This window comes from Corythoichthys intestinalis, chromosome 22, assembly GCF_030265065.1.
Source record: "Corythoichthys intestinalis isolate RoL2023-P3 chromosome 22, ASM3026506v1, whole genome shotgun sequence".
Lineage (NCBI taxonomy): Eukaryota > Metazoa > Chordata > Actinopteri > Syngnathiformes > Syngnathidae > Corythoichthys > Corythoichthys intestinalis.
This window is the reverse complement of record NC_080416.1, coordinates 35,576,024-35,592,129: the sequence shown is the minus strand read 5'-3', so window position 1 is coordinate 35,592,129 and position 16,106 is coordinate 35,576,024. Positions and strand designations below refer to the sequence as shown.

The 16,106-nt window shown below is 40.0% G+C and overlaps 2 protein-coding genes across 5 annotated transcripts in view; both read left to right on the top strand.

Annotated features, from left to right (window-relative positions):
- The first annotated feature begins 214 nt into the window (after window positions 1–214).
- LOC130910139 (uncharacterized) lies at window positions 215–1,304 on the top strand. The gene has a single exon (XM_057827129.1). The coding sequence runs from the start codon at window positions 425–427 to the stop codon at window positions 1,301–1,303; it is 879 nt and encodes a 292-aa protein (XP_057683112.1). The 5' UTR covers window positions 215–424; the 3' UTR covers window position 1,304.
- Window positions 1,305–7,600: 6,296 nt separating this feature from the next.
- Window positions 7,601–16,106, top strand: part of LOC130910394 (gastrula zinc finger protein XlCGF57.1-like) — a 71,123-nt gene continuing 62,617 nt past the window's right edge. For all 4 annotated transcript variants that reach the window (XM_057827641.1, XM_057827640.1, XM_057827642.1 and 1 more), the window contains exon 1: window positions 7,601–7,908. In XM_057827641.1, the coding sequence (XP_057683624.1) occupies window positions 7,902–7,908 (7 nt within the window). In that variant the 5' untranslated portion in view covers window positions 7,601–7,901. The remainder of the gene's footprint in view (window positions 7,909–16,106) is intronic.

The window sequence follows — 16,106 nt, the reverse complement described above, 5'->3', positions numbered from 1 at the left end:
TCGGTCCCTTTCCGGACCCCCAAGCCGTCTGGACCGGATCTCAAGCTGTCCGGACTAATACACGTTGCAACAAGAAAATTTTTTTTTTTCTGCGGGTTTGCAGAGCGGAGGTGGGCAACAAACAAAAACCTTAGCGGTGACGCGCATGAGCCAGCCAATGGGAGTGAAGCATTTGAAAGTTATTTCCTGTGACGTCACATCCGGTGAGTGTATCGTTTGTTTGTTAGCGCTGCTACTAGTCGCTAATCTCCTAGTGCTCCTCAATTTGTTTTATCCAACGGACACATCGGAGAATCGATCCTAGGCTAGTTCGGCTCTCCTAGTGCTCCTTATTTTGTTTTGTCCCACGATCGGACAGATCGTGGATTAAAACTACTCTCCTCTCCTCTTTAGCTCTATCTTGCTAGCCTAGCTTATCCGAGCTATGGCTAGCCCTCTGCCTTCGTCCTCCCGTCTTTTCTGCTCAGTGTGCTGTATGTATAGCGAGCACCCTGGCTCCTTCGTCGAGGACAGTAGTAGCTGTAGGAAGTGTAGCTTAGTCTCAGGGTTGGAGACCAGGGTTTCTGAGCTAGAAGCACGGCTCTGCACTCTAGAGACGAAAGCTAGTCCTAGCTATAGCCAGGTAGTGGCAGGTCGTGCTTGCAGTAGTAGGATTGCTAGCGCAGTTAGCCCCCCAGCGAGCCCCGTGCAGCCGGGGGAAATTAAGGAGGGATTTGTGACTGTACGGGGGAAGCGCAGTGGCAAACGCACAACCTTAGTGCACCAGCAGCTTCACGTCAGCAATAGGTTTGCCCCCCTCAGCGACACACCGGCTGAACCAGACACTCTCGTAATTGGAAGCTCCATAGTTAGAGACGTGAAGCACCCGGCGGTGTCTGTCAGGTGTTACCCAGGGGCCAGAGTCGGTGACATCGAAGGAAACCTCAGACTCTTAAAGCAGAGTAGGAAGAGGTTCCGCCGTATCGTGATTCACGCAGGCGGTAACGACGCCCGGCGGAGACAGTCTGAGGTGCTTAAATTAAACGTAGCCTCGGTGTGTGAACTTGCTAAGTCGATGGCGGACACCGTAGTTTTCTCTGGTCCTCTGCCTAATTTGGTCAATGATGAGATGTACTCTAGATTCTCATCATTTAACCGCTGGTTGTCTAGATGGTGCCCAGAAAACGATATAGTCTTTGTTGATAACTGGCACGCGTTTTGGGGCAAGCCCGGGCTCATGCGCCGAGACGGCATTCATCCGACTTGGGACGGTGCTGCTCTCTTAACTCGAAATTTGGCCGCCAAACTAAGTCTCCCAAAGTGACACTTGAGAGTGGGGGCCCGGGCGCAGTGTTGTAGTGTAAAACATAACACTGTTAGTAGTGACCACTCGCCTCTTTCCGAGCTGTCACAAATCCAAAATTCAGGACAGAAGATAGAGACTGTGTCCGTGCCTCGTATAGTGAACAGGGGAAAACCGAGTACTATAGGAACGAGACCAAAGAATTTAATACATATAGCCCCTGATAGCAGTGAAAATAAATTAGCTCTTAATAAATATATAAGATGCGGATTATTAAACATCAGGTCAATCTCGCCCAAATCTCTGTTAGTTAATGACTTAATTGGGGATTACAATATTCATATTTTGGCCCTGACTGAAACTTGGCTTCAGCAGGATGACTTTGTTAGACTTAATGAATCCACACCCCCAAGTCACGTGAATTTTCACACAGCTAGAAGCACGGGCCGTGGAGGGGGGGTGGCAGTAATATCACACTCTTGTTTAGGTATGAGCCCAAAAAGTAAAGCTAATTACATTTATAACTCCTTTGAAAGTCTAGCACTATCAATTATAGACGCTAACTGGAAGAACCAAAAACCAGTTCTGTTCATAGTGGTTTACCGTCCCCCTGGTCCCTACTCACAGTTTTTGTTAGATTTCTCTGACTTTTTATCTAGTATTTTGCTAAGCTGGGATAGAATTATAATTGTAGGGGATTTTAATATACATGTTGACGATGAAGGTGACTCCCTTGGTAAGGCCTTTAATGACCTACTAGATGGGACTGGCTTCATTCAAAATGTAAATAAACCAACTCATAGTCACAAGCACACCCTGGACTTGATTTTAACCTACGGTACTGAGATTAGTGATCTTAGTGTCCATCCCCACAACCCTGTACTGTCTGATCATTTTCTAATTACCTTTCGGTTTGTGCTTCAAGATAATCCACCACCAGTGATTAGAACTCAGATGAAAAGGACATTAGGTGATCACTCTGTTTCAGAGTATAAACAGATAATTCAGCCTATATTTGCCTCCATGTCATCTAATTATGAAGGAGTGATGTCCGGCCTTGCTGTTAATGACGAGTTTGTTGATCGTGTTCTGTTTACGTTTCGTACCACCCTAGATGTCGTCGCTCCCTCCAAATTAAAGTTTGTCAAGCCGAGACGAGCATCTCCCTGGTATAATGCTGAAACACGCTCTCTTAAACAATCGACACGTAAATTAGAAAGACTTTGGCGCCGTTCCAACACAGAGCACACCCTCTCTGCTTGGAAACACAGCTTAGTGACATATAAGCAGGCCTTGCGCACGGCTAAAACCAGATATTACTCATCCTTAATAGAGGAAAACAAAAATAATCCTAGGTTTCTGTTCAGCACTGTAGCAAGGCTGACAAACAGTCACACCTCAATAGAACCTTATATCCCAACCACCCTTAGCTGTGATGACTTCCTAAAATTTTTTAACAATAAAATCGCAACTATTAGAAATAAAATAAATGAATCACTTCCAATTATTAGGTCTGATAAAGTGCAGACAAAGAATTCGGAATCTCCTATAAACCCCTCTAAAATATTAAATAACTTTACCACTGTAGACCAAATTGATATAACTTCAATTATAATGTCCTCCAAACCATCAACGTGCCTCCTTGACCCAATCCCAACCAAACTTTTTAAAGAGACCCTGCCTCTAACTATTGACACTATCTTAAATATAATAAATACCTCATTAGTTACTGGCTACGTGCCGCAGTCCTTTAAATATGCAGTTATTAAACCGCTCTTGAAAAAACCTACTCTTGATCCTGATATTCTGGCCAATTATAGACCTATTTCTAACTTACCATTTCTCTCCAAAGTCCTTGAAAGAGTGGTAATTAAACAGCTCTGTCAGCACCTACAGGACAATAGTTTATTTGAACAGTTCCAGTCTGGCTTTCGAGCTCATCATAGCACTGAAACCGCATTAGTTAAAGTAACTAATGACTTGTTACTTGCCGCTGACGTTGGATTAGTCTCGATCCTGGTTCTGCTGGACCTGAGCGCAGCCTTTGACACAATCGACCATAATATCTTATTGCAGAGATTAGAATGTGACATAGGCATTAGAGGAGCAGCCCTCTGCTGGTTTAAATCATATTTATCTAATAGGTACCAGTTTGTCAATGTAAACCAGCAATCATCATCGTACTCTAGAGTTAGTTATGGTGTGCCGCAAGGATCTGTCCTCGGGCCCATCTTGTTTACGCTGTATATGCTTCCTCTAGGTAACATCATCAGAAAACATAGCATTAACTTTCATTGTTACGCTGACGACACACAACTGTATTTATCAATTAAACCTGAGCAGGTCAGGCAAGTAGAAAAACTAAGCGCCTGCGTCCGAGATATAAATACCTGGATGAGCACTAACTATCTTCTACTTAACCCTGAAAAGACAGAAGTCCTTATAATAGGCTCGAAAAGTGTTAGAGACTCTTTATCTGCCCAGATAGTCACTCTGGACAATGTAAGTGTAGCCTCCAGCGCCACAGTTAAAAACCTAGGAATTTTATTTGACCCTGACTTATCGTTTAAAGCACACATTAAACAAACCTGTAGAACGGCTTTCTTTCACCTGCGCAACATCGCCAAAATTAGAAATATTTTATCTAAAAGCGATGCAGAAAAATTAATTCACGCGTTCGTTACATCGAGATTGGATTACTGTAACTCCCTACTTGCAGCTTGTCCTAAAAGCTCTCTAAAAGGTCTTCAGCTAGTCCAAAACGCAGCAGCAAGACTTTTAACAGGAACCAATAGAAGAGAGCACATCACCCCTGTGCTCCAGGCACTTCACTGGCTTCCAGTCGAGTTTAGAATTAAATTTAAAATACTCCTTCTTACATTTAAGACCATTAATGGGTTGGGGCCATCTTATCTCACCGATGCTCTGGTTCCATACCGCCCCAACAGAACACTCCGATCTCAGAATGCAGGTCTACTGGTAGTTCCCAGGGTTCATAAAAGTACTGTCGGAGCTAGAGCCTTTAGCCACCAAGCCCCTGTTTTATGGAATCAGCTTCCAGCTAGTATTAAAGAAGCCGAGACAGTTTGCACATTTAAGATTAGATTAAAAACGTTCCTATTCGACAAAGCTTATAGTTAGGCTAGTTGAAGTCGGAATAGACTCACAGTTTAAGTTGCACTAGAAGCTATAATGCTGGGGGGCAGTACAGCCGCTGAGTTCTATCTCCTTTTCTTACTCTACCTACCACTTGTCTTACTTTATTTCTATTTTCCAATGTTAATATCTAGTTGTCTAGTCTCTTCATCACTAGTCACCCGGTGTCCCCTTTCCCCCCTCCCCTCTGGGGAGGGGCTATTTTTCAGCTGCAGCCTCCTGACTGTCCGGACCCCTGGCTGGATAGACGTCCTCGCTGCCACCCCCGTCTCATCTGACTAGAGGGACCTCTTCTTGCTCCTTTACTCCACTGTATTTTTACGGACTATAATTTCGCTTGCTAATTTCCATTAGCCGCTCTGGGGTTCCTGTCTATCCGTCCTGGGAGTGGATCTCTCCTGACTGTGGTACTCCCCAAGGTTTCTCATTTTTCTCCCAATTGACTCTGGAGTTTTTGGAGTTTTTCCTTGCCGGCATGGAGGGTCTTAAGGATAGGGGATACCCAGGACTTGAACTGTATCTATTCATCTTTGTTGCTTCATTTCTAATTGTGTATCATATTGCCTCTGTAAAGTCCTTTGAGACCTCTGTTGTGATTGAGGGCTATACAAATAAAATTGAATTGAAAATTGAATTGAATTATTTTTAGAACAACATATCTTACACTCACTTTCCAGACTCTGCGGAGTGACAGCCAAAGACAGAGCCGAATTAAGTTGGAGGAGGAGGCGAAAAGGTACAGCAAATGGCGTGCTCAAAACTATGCAAGATTGATGCAGAAAAAAAGAGTGTTTAAGGAGGAGTGGACCAACACATTTTTGTTTATTTTACCTGGCGGCACCACAAGACCACTATGCCTCATCTGTTCAGAGACGGCAGCGCTTGTAAAAAGTAGCAATTTGAAAAGGCACTATGAGACGAAGCACGCAGCTTTTTCGCAGTTTCCCTATGAACTCTGCCCTTCGTTCTCAAAAAATTGCGGAATTAAGGGCTCAATATGATCGCACCTCAAGGTTCATGGTTCATTCATTCACTGCACAGCAACGCGCAAATGAATGCTCCCTCAGAATAGCGTGGATATTGGGTCAAAACAAAAAGTCTTTCAGTGACACACTGATTGTCAAAGATTGGATGAGTGCAGTTGCTGAAACTTTGCTTGATGGAAAGCAAAAAAAAAGAGGTCTGTCAAAAAATAAAGCAAATCCCCCTGTCAGCATCCACAATAACTGCAAAAAGTGAACAGGTGACACATGATGTGCGGACACAGCTTGATGATGCCATTCAAAGAGCAGAATTCATAAGTCTGGCTGTCGACGAGTCTACAGACATAACTGACATGGCGCAACTTGTGATTTTTGTAATATTTTTTAACAAAGAAGAAAACAAAATGTGTGAAGACATTCTGGGTGTATCATCACTCGAAACAATACAACAGGAGAAGACATCTACAGAGCAATAAAAAATATGTTAACTGAGAGAGGGATTGATTTGAGAAAAGTGGTGTCTATAACCACGGATGGAGCTCCAGTTATGTTGGGAAGAGAAAGGGGAGCTGTGGCAAAATTGAAAGAGGGCCACCCTGACCTTATGTCTTACCACTGTATAATTCACCAATCAGTCCTGTGTGCCATACTGTCTGACAGGTATGCTGATGTGATGAACACAATGATGAGAATGATCAACTTCCTTCGGGCGTCTTCTTCCCTGCAGCATCGCCAGCTCAGAGAATTCCTCAAAGAAGTTGAAGCAGATGCAGATGATCTCCTGCTCCACAACAATGTTAGGTGGCTTAGTCAGGGGAAAGTGTTGGAGCACTTTTGGTCCATACGGAATGAAATAGCAGCATTTCTGGGTCAAATGAAGAAAGAAAAAGCAGCAACATTTCTTTCATTTCTTATGACACAGAGAAGATGGAACATCTTGCATTCATGGTTGACATAACATCTCACTTAAATCAGCTGAATTTAAAGCTACAAGGCAAGGACAATTCAGTTTGTGACCTGATGAGGGATGTGCAGGCTTTCCAAAGAAAACTGGAAACATTCAAAGATGACATACAGCAGGACTGCACCCACTTCCCAGCTGTAAAAGAACGAGTGAAGGGTGACAAATCTTGTTTTGTGTGATTTATAAACAAGCTGATCACCAATTTTAGCAACCGATTTGAGTTTTAAACTTGGAGAGCAGCTTCTATAGCTATTTATTCAAAACACATTCCTCATCACCGACATCAGGAGGTTTTCCAAGGAGGCCAGTGGCATCTTTCAATGGGCAAAGGAGGGATCTCTTCAGCTCAAACTTGCAGATCTTCAGGCCAATGGTGTTCTTAAAGGGCAAGTTGGAAACGGTGGCACTGCATCCTTTTGGATCCAAATGGTTTCAGAGACTACTTTCCCAACTTTAAGAAATGTTGCTTTGCACATTTTGGTTATGTTTGGATCTACCTATTGCTGTGAAGCAGCATTCTCCACTATGAACATAATAAAAAATAAACATCGCAACAGAACAGACTCACCAATGAGCACCCTGACATGTGCTTGAGAATGGCTTTGTCCCCCTTCAAACCTAGGTTTAAAATCCTTGCAGGGCAGCCACATGCACATTTTTCTCACTAACTTGAACAAACAAACAAGCATTTCAGTTGTTCAGTCATTTGTATTTTTTTACCCTGTATTGCCAATAGAACATGTTGGTTTTATAGGCCTTCTTGAATAAAAGTAGGTTAGTTTACTAAAGTTGAAACACATAAAAATGTGAATAATGTTAAATGTTCTAATTGTTCTTGAACATGCTCTTATGTTGCTATTTAATGATTCAATTAAAGCATTTGTTTAGTTTTATGCACCTTTTATATTTTATTTACATTTTTGAATGTTGTAATTATCAGCATGGCCACGTAAAGATACGTTTGTATTTTTTGGAAAAAAAGAAGCATTAAAAATATTTCCGGACCCAAGATTGTTGTAATTTCTTTAATTTCGAACCCAGAGGATTTTTAATTCATGCAATAGCACAAAAAAATACAAAACTGTGCAATGCAAAGAAACATAAAACATACATGTAAAAAAAAAAAGTAATAATAACAGAAACTTAAAAAAAAAAAAAAAAAAGGTGCAGTATGGCTGCGCGTCATGGGTCATGACGTAGCGTAGAGAATGTGAGTGGCTGGGGGAGGAGTTGCCGTCCGATTGCTTTGGAACAGTATTACTTGGAAGACAATCCACTTTTCATGTGTCATTGGTCACACGACGTAATGTAATCGACTGAAAGGTGGCGGGGATTTTCGGACACGCCAAGAATCCAGAATCCGTTCAATCTCGCTTCTGCTTGGAGTCGTCTGGGTGCACGTTGAAACTTCGAGGCCTGCTTATGTTAGCCTAGCCTAGTTTAGCCGCTAACAAAGAGAACAAACAACACGCTTGAGATCTGCACGTCGCCCAGCAAGCAAACATCCAGTCCCAAAATGTCAGGTGAGTAAGTTGACTTTTGACTCAGTTGTCTCGCAAATACTATACATTAATAATCGAATGTTTCAAGAAACAAAATGTGATTAGTGCCGTAACGCAGCACCCCATTTGTGATTTTTAATTCCACTTTCACTGTTTTTCTTTTTGATCGTGTCTTACTAATTTTAATGTGATGTAAAGCACTTAAATTAAATATTCTCATGTAACATTTCTACTTATTTACCAATCAAAGAATGGAGAAACGACCTTTCTGTAACGTCCGATAATAGTTACTGGACACAAATCTGTCAAAATAAATTTACAAAGAGGAGCAATCTGCAATTTAACCAGTTTAAAATACTGCATAGATGGCACACAACCCAATTCAAACCATATAAAATGGGGTTTTCCCAATCCAATAAATGTCAAAACTGTCAGGAGAATACTCCAGATACATATTTTGCATGCTTGCCAGTGTGAGCCTGTACAACTGACAGTGACGTGCGGTCAGGGGAGGCAGGTGAGGCAGAGCCTCACCTGTCATCATGACAAAAAAATAATTATAGCATCAAATTTATATTAATATTTGTCCATTGCTCTTTATGTATGACTCATTTCAAACATTTTTTATAGTCAAAATCGCTGAATTTGCCCATTTCCCGTTCAAATAACGAAATGAAACGAGAGGTGCGGCAGCAACGATTAAAGCCTCACCTCTGATTGCGCAATCCATAACAAACTGGGTTGATACATGGAATTGGAGCGTGCTGGTTGCCGTACATCTGCATGTCGCCATTATAATGTTTCCAGATACGTTTATTTGACCTGATTTTCCACAGTCTGGCTAATGTCTTTAATCCTTAAAGTTTAATGTTTGTTAGCGACATATTTAGTTTTGCTGATGGGAAATAAAACCGCAGTGAAAAGGCACAGGTTGCGGCAGATAGTACTCTGCCGCACTGAAAGGGGGCGTACGTGAAACTGGACTTTCCGTCAAAAGTGGACGCGATTAACAACACCGGAGCTAAAAGGTTTGCTTCAAACTACGGGACAGAAGATAACTCGCGCTTTTCAAACGGACTGGTGCACCCGAAAAGACTGGCTATGTGGCTGTCCTTCGAAAATTGGCTTTGCTGCTTTCCCTGCCTTTTCTTCTCAACTTGTGCCAATGTCTGGACTAACACGAGACATTGTGACATTAAAAAACTACCACGAAGCCTCAGCAAACACGAGAGCTCGACCACTCACATTCAAAGCCTGATTGCTTTAAAAACTTTTGGAAGCTCAAGGATCGATTTGGCTTTGACGAACAGCGGAAGCTCAACGGTAGCATCCAGAATGCTAAGGTAAAGGACAACCGAAAGAGTTTGAAAGACCTCATTAATGCAACCTGCATCCTAGCTAAACAGGAGTTAACATTTCGTGGTAACGATGAGCATGTAAGCTCTTCTAAACGTGGCTTATATGTAGAACGATTACATGGTTTTGCTGAGAAAGATGAAAGGTCAGCTAGACATTTGGACACATCCACTGTGTGTTCTGGCTTGTCAAATAGAACACAGCGATCAAATTGAAGCAATCCTCTCCATTGAGGCAGAGAGATTTTTTTAAAGTAAAGGAAAATAAGGAGGACTTTTACAAAAAGGGCGTAGGTTTGCATAGGGACGGTAGGGACATAACACTACCAACTTTTCAGGATGCTAAAATTGTCCCCACCAACGTTAAAGCAACCTTACCTTTTTTGCATGATATAATGTTCAGTTATATAGAGAATTTAGATCTTTCAATAGTTCCATATGTTGTAAGGATAGAATTGACCCTACCATTATTAAGTGAATTATTTTCATTATGTTTATGCTAAAAAAAACCAGACATTTATTCAGGAAGTTTTCTAAATGTTTGTTTAGTATTTTTTGAAAACAAAGGTTTGAATCGAACAGTGTATCATCTGAACCAATGCACGTAAAAGTTATTATCAGTAGATAAGGATTTATTTTGCATTGATCATTTTTGCCTATTAATTAATTAGGTTCATATACATGAGAAATGTGGCCCTTTGCCCCCTTCATCCAATCTGTTTGGTCTTATTAATGTCCCGTCCCCAGCAAAAAGTGTACCTACATGCAGGTTATGCTGTTATATCGTCCCTACGAATGTTGAGACCAAACCTATGCTCTTCCAAAGTAACGGCGGTTTTTGTGGTGAAGGACAGGCGCAACACCACAAACAGTTTTCATTTCAATCTTATTAAAAAAAAAAAAAATTAAAAGAGCTTAGACTAAGAAAAATACAATAGAATATTTAAAAACTAAATTTTGGCCTTAAATAAAATATTCTTTGTTTTTCTTTTCACACTTTTTGTTTAGCAATCTGTAATAAATTGATTAAAGTATCAGAATTACAAGTTTTAAAAACAACTGAATATTTCACTAAAGGTCAGAATTGAATTCTGTGGTTTTGTACACCACTCTTTACTCTCATTTATGTTGCATGAATTATAGAATTGCGACGGCCAACACATTGAGGGTGTACAGCAAATGCATGTTATTTTCTTACTTTTACGTATCGATAATATGTACCGTGTGTGCGTGTTTTGTGAAGAATGCCGATGAGATATGAAATAACCAGTAGCTAATTGAATAAGTTACCCTTTTTGGTTTATATATTTGGAAATCTGACACTAAAGGAGTCAGTGCCTCACCAACCATGAACCTCACCGCACGTCACTGGTACAACAGGTCTAGCTGCGGGAAACGAAGAAACTCTCATCCCTTTCGAACTGCAGGATTCCGTTGTCTCCAAATCTTTGTCTGCTTGGCGATCTTAATCCTCATCTTAATATCTCATGTAATCAAGCCCGTCTGATACTGGCGACTTTAACGATATATTTTTTTTTTCTCTTTAGCAACAACGTTGCTAAATTGGAAACATAAACAAAATATTAACAAGAACCAATGGCTAAATTTAGTCATGGGATATATAAAACGAGCAAATATGTGCAAAACAGACAAACAAATTGCACAATAATGAAAAACAATGGGTGACATTCGCTAGGATGCTGAAGCTAGAATAATGATTCTTTCTTGTATGTGAATGAATGACATAATAAAAGGGCTGCAGCTAACGATTATTTTCATAATCGATGAATTGGATAATTAATCATTAACATTTATCAGATTAATTCATGATTAATCTGATAAATGTCACTTCTATCAATCATCTTCACAATTTACGTTGAAGTTGTTTTCACCATTCTCGCAGTCGGACATCCGGGCACTAATGACGTCACCAGCCACAACAAAGCGTTGCCATATTGAAATAGGGGCAAAAGAGGAGTCACAAGTAGGCATGTGCCGGTATGAGATTTTGACGGTACGATAACCGTGAGCAAAAATACCGCGGTTTCACGGTATCACGGTATTGCAATTATAGCTCCCAAAAATTTTGAGATGTATTGGTTAAAAAAAAACAACTTTTTTCCATTGAACTGGATTTTTTTTTTCAGACCATAGTTGCAAATTGGAACATGAATATGTTGTTAAAATAAATAAATTATCAATAAAAAAATATTTGAAATAAAATTAAAATAAATATAACTTATAGACTATACTTACAGCCACAGCTCAATTAGCACAAGATTACAGCAAGAACAAAATAATTTCTATAAAGTAAAAACACTTCTGAATAAATTTTTTAAAAATTTATACTGCATGACTTTTTTTTGGAGGGTGGAAAAGCTTAAGTGAAGTTTCGCCATTTTCAGCCACTGTGTCAACTCTAGTCTACATGATGTCATGCCTTTGTGTTAAAAAGAACATAAGGAATTCATAAGTTAGGTAAAAATGTATAAGTTAGTTAAAATGTCAATATTGTTGTGGAAAGGTTTCATCTAAAAAAAAAAACACACATTGAAAAACACACCTTGATCCAGCGAACGTGGATTTGTGCTTAGGGCAAGATCATCGTTCACAATTAGCGATCTTTGATGCTATCACTTTTTCCCCTTCAAGCTTGTTTTCTCACTCTGCGGCTGTTACAGTCAACGAAGTTGCTCTCCCAGCTGAGCCTAGGCTAACATTCATCTTTGTAAGCTTTTACTTTGTTTGTATATTGAATTTGAAAGGAAAATGTGTGTTTTGTTTTTGGCGAACTTTTCCCATGGTGCTAATCTGTGGAAGCTACTCACATGGAAAAATCTAATTGTACAACATTTTAAATGTATTCATTTTGTATATTAAACTTACCACGATTTGAGAGCTCAATAAATTGAAGAACAGTACGCCTTATGTTTGGAGTAATTGTTTTTGGGTTAGCTGGCTGTGTAGCCGATAGCGTCACTCTCACACACAGCAACAAATGGGAGGGGGTGAGCGCTGCTGCGCCAAGCCGCTTCTGGCTGCATTTTTGACATAAGAAAAATTGCGAATACCGCCCTACGGTCTGACGGAAAATTTTAGTGGTTTTGAAACTGCGACGTTTTCACACCACGGTAAACCGTGAAACCGGTAACCGGCACATGCCTAGTCACAAGCAGTTGCTCTGTCGTGCATTGTAATACAAACGCGTTGAACTTTCATCTTATATGCGGTCTTTTTTCCATCGGAATGACAAAAAGTTGCTTTGTTGCGGATTGTCACACAAGGAAGAGTTCGGAGCCGCATTTGAAGTTCTTCAGTCTTCCTTGTGAGAAGAAAAGGAGAAACAAATGGCTGAAAGCAATTAATCGAGGAACAGTAAAAGAAGACTGTTCCGTGGACTATTCTCGCCTGTAGGAACCTAAATCCAAGCACATTTACGTTTGCAGCCGACATTTTATTACTGGTGAGTAAACTTAATTTTTTTTTTTTTTTTTCCCCAATTAGCTGCTAGGATTTAATAGACTAGGCAGTGGTTATCATCACCGTAACCGTCAACTTGCAAAGCGTTATTTTTCTTCTGCCGTGAACTGCTCCGATTAATCAATCGGTATATTTTTGGCCCGGTGGGAATTGGTTATTTTGCAGTGACGTGTTCACGGCTAAATAACGCTTGGAGTTGAATTACCGGTTACGGCAGAAATAATCACTCCGTATATACTACCAGTTTTCTTAGTTCCACACAGTACATATTCCATGTAACTGATAAAGGTCAACTTACTGGGTGACTTTATGAGGTAGTTGTCGATGTTTCCGAACTCCACTGCTGGCCATTCCTTTGGATTGTTCATCCAGCTATCAGCTGCGACTTTGTACGGGCAGATTTGCAAGCCAATACATGGTAATTTTAAATTTTATCGCCTCCTCTTGTCTGTCGGCAGTGACTCGTGATAATAGTAAGCCATGTTTAAGACGTTTTTATATAAAAAGAGGCACCTGAAATATATGAATTTCAGACGTTTGTCTACGGAATGTTTAGCTGTGCGTGCCCCCTTGTCAAAATGGTGACACGTTGCTAAGCGAGGTGACGTCATCGTGACATCATGCCAACTTCCTCTATGTTCGAAGTCGCAATAAAGACACAATGGATGACTATTTTCTCAAAAACAGAAATATTTTAATTAAGGGTGTAACGATACATGTATTCGTATTGAACCATTTCGGTACTTGGCGTTCGGTTCGGAACGGGGGCGTACCGAACGAGTTTCTGACGTAATGTAACCCTTACTTTTCGAGGCTGTTAGTCGATCAGGTTACAGCTTCTTTGTGTAGATTATATTTAGTCCGTCTTCCCGACTATAATGAGGACCAACACGGTAGCACAGTAAGAAACGTCAAGGGCGCAACAACGTGGCTGCCGCGAGAACGCAGTGAAATGCGGCCGTTAAAGTTAATCAGCGAATGCACACCAGACTAGGCATGTGCCGGTTACCGGTTTCACGGTTTACCGTGGTGTGAAAACGTCGCGGTTTCAAAACCACTAAAATTTTCCGTCAGACCGTAGGACGGTATTCGCTATTTTTCTTGTGTCAAAAATGCAGCCAGAAGCGGCTTGGCGCAGCAGCGCTCACCCCCTCCCGTTTGTTGCTGTGTGTGAGTGATGCTATCGGCTACACAGCCAGCTAACCCAAAAACAATTACTCCAAACATGAGGCGTACTGTTCTTCAATTTATTGAGCTCTCAAATCGTGGTAAGTTTAATATACAAAATGAATACATTTAAAATATTGTACAATTAGATTTTTCCACGTGAGTAGCTTCCACAGATTAGCACCATGGAAAAAGTTCGCCAAAAACAAAACACACATTTTCCTTTCAAATTCAATATACAAACAAAGTAAAAGCTTACAAAGATGAATGTTAGCCTAGGCACAGCTGGGAGAGCAACTTCATTGTGTGTTACAGCCGCAGAGTGAGAAAACAAGCTTGATTCGCTTGAATGAAGGGGAAAAAGTGATAGCATCAAAGATCGCTAATTGCGAACAATGATCTTGCCCTAAGGATAAATCCATGTTTGCTGGATCAAGGTGAGGTCTCACTCTCAATGTGTTTTTTTTTTTTTTTTTTTTTTTTTTTTTTTTTTTTAGATGAAACCTTTCCACAACAATATTGACATTTTAACTAACTTATACATTTTTACCTAACTTATGAATTCCTTATGTTCTTTTTAACACAAAGGCATGACATCATGTAGATTAGAGTTGACACAGTGGCTGAAAATGGCGAAACTTCACTTAAGCTTTTCCACCCTCAAAAAAAAGTCATGCAGTATAAATTTTTAAAAATTTTATTCAGAAGTGTTTTTACTTTATAGAAATTATTTTGTTCTTGCTGTAATCTTGTGCAACTTGAGCTGTGGCTGTGAGTATAGTCTATAAGTTATATTTATTTTAATTTTATTTCAAATATTTTTTTAATTGATAATTTATTTATTTTAACAATATATTCATGTTCCAATTTGCAACCATGGTCTGAAAAAAAAATACTGTTCAATGGAAAAAAGTTTTTTTTTTTTTTTTTTTAACCCATACATCTCAAAATTTTTGGGAGCTATAATTGCAATACCGTGATACCGTGAAACAGCGGTATTTTTGCTCACGGTTATCGTACCGTCAAAATCTCATACCGGCACATGCCTACACCAGACGCAGTGCGGCCGCGTGTTGCTTCCCAGAAGCGGCTCAACGCAGTGTACGCGAAAACAACGGCAGAGTTTACTATTTGACGCGAGACGCGGCCCTCCTGCGTCAATACTACTAGCTAGCAGACCGGAAGTCACTCGTGTAAAAATACGGTGGATCCGGTCGATTTTCAAACTAATATGCAGTCGTAACTAGAGGTGGGAATCTTTGGGCACCTAACGATTCGATTACGATTCAGAGGCTATGATTCGATTATAAATCGATTATTGATCCCCCCCCCCCCCCCACCCCGCCGTTATTAGCTGCTTTTAATGATTTGTACATTAGTTACAAAAACTGTAAAAAAAATATATATATATGTATATATTTTTTTAAAAACCTCGCAAGCTTAGATAAACGACTATTTCAGTATCAAGTTAACAGTTAAAAACTAAATAATATACTCAAATCCCCATTCTGTATCAGCAGCTTTAAACTACATTCAATTAATTTAGTGTTGTGAATCAACTGTTAAAGTTGTTAAAATTGCTCCCGTTATTCCATAATTTCCCTTTTGTCTACTTTCGACATGTGAAAGTTTAAAAACTATTTTATAGATGGATTCAAGTCAATATGTTACCGATTTAGGAGTATTTTAGATAAAAAAGTTAATTAGGTTCGCTACAACAGCCTTGCAGGGAAGTATACTGCTTTAAGATGGCGGCTGTTTACTAACGCCCGCATCTAGCTTTCTGTACATGTGTCTAATTTGCATCTAGTCCTACATAAATATGATATCTACTAGGCCTGAACGATATTGGGAAAAACTATTGCTGCGATTTTTGGGGGGTTTGCGATATATTGCGATATTATATTGCGATATTAAAAAAAAAATTATATTTTTTTCAAGATATTTTCACAAGATGACTTAAATAGCTGTTTGGAAAGACTTTAGATCACCACAGTGTACAGTCATCCCTTGTTTTTCGCGGTTAATGGGGACCAGAACCCGCCGCGATAAGTGTAAAACCGCGAAGTAGCCCACCCCCCCATTTTAAATTTTTTTTTTTTGTGTGTGTGTTTTTTGTGCCCAATGTATTTATTCAGATTTAGCATTGGAAAGAGATACATACAGGTTGACCCAAAAAAAAGTTTACACTCAGTTGACTGCTTGTTTAAAAGCCAT

What these genes read in the sequence shown, in the direction of transcription:
- LOC130910139 (XM_057827129.1), top strand. Translation starts at nt 425, where the DNA reads ATGGCTAGCCCTCTGCCTTCGTCCTCCCGTCTTTTCTGCTCAGTGTGC.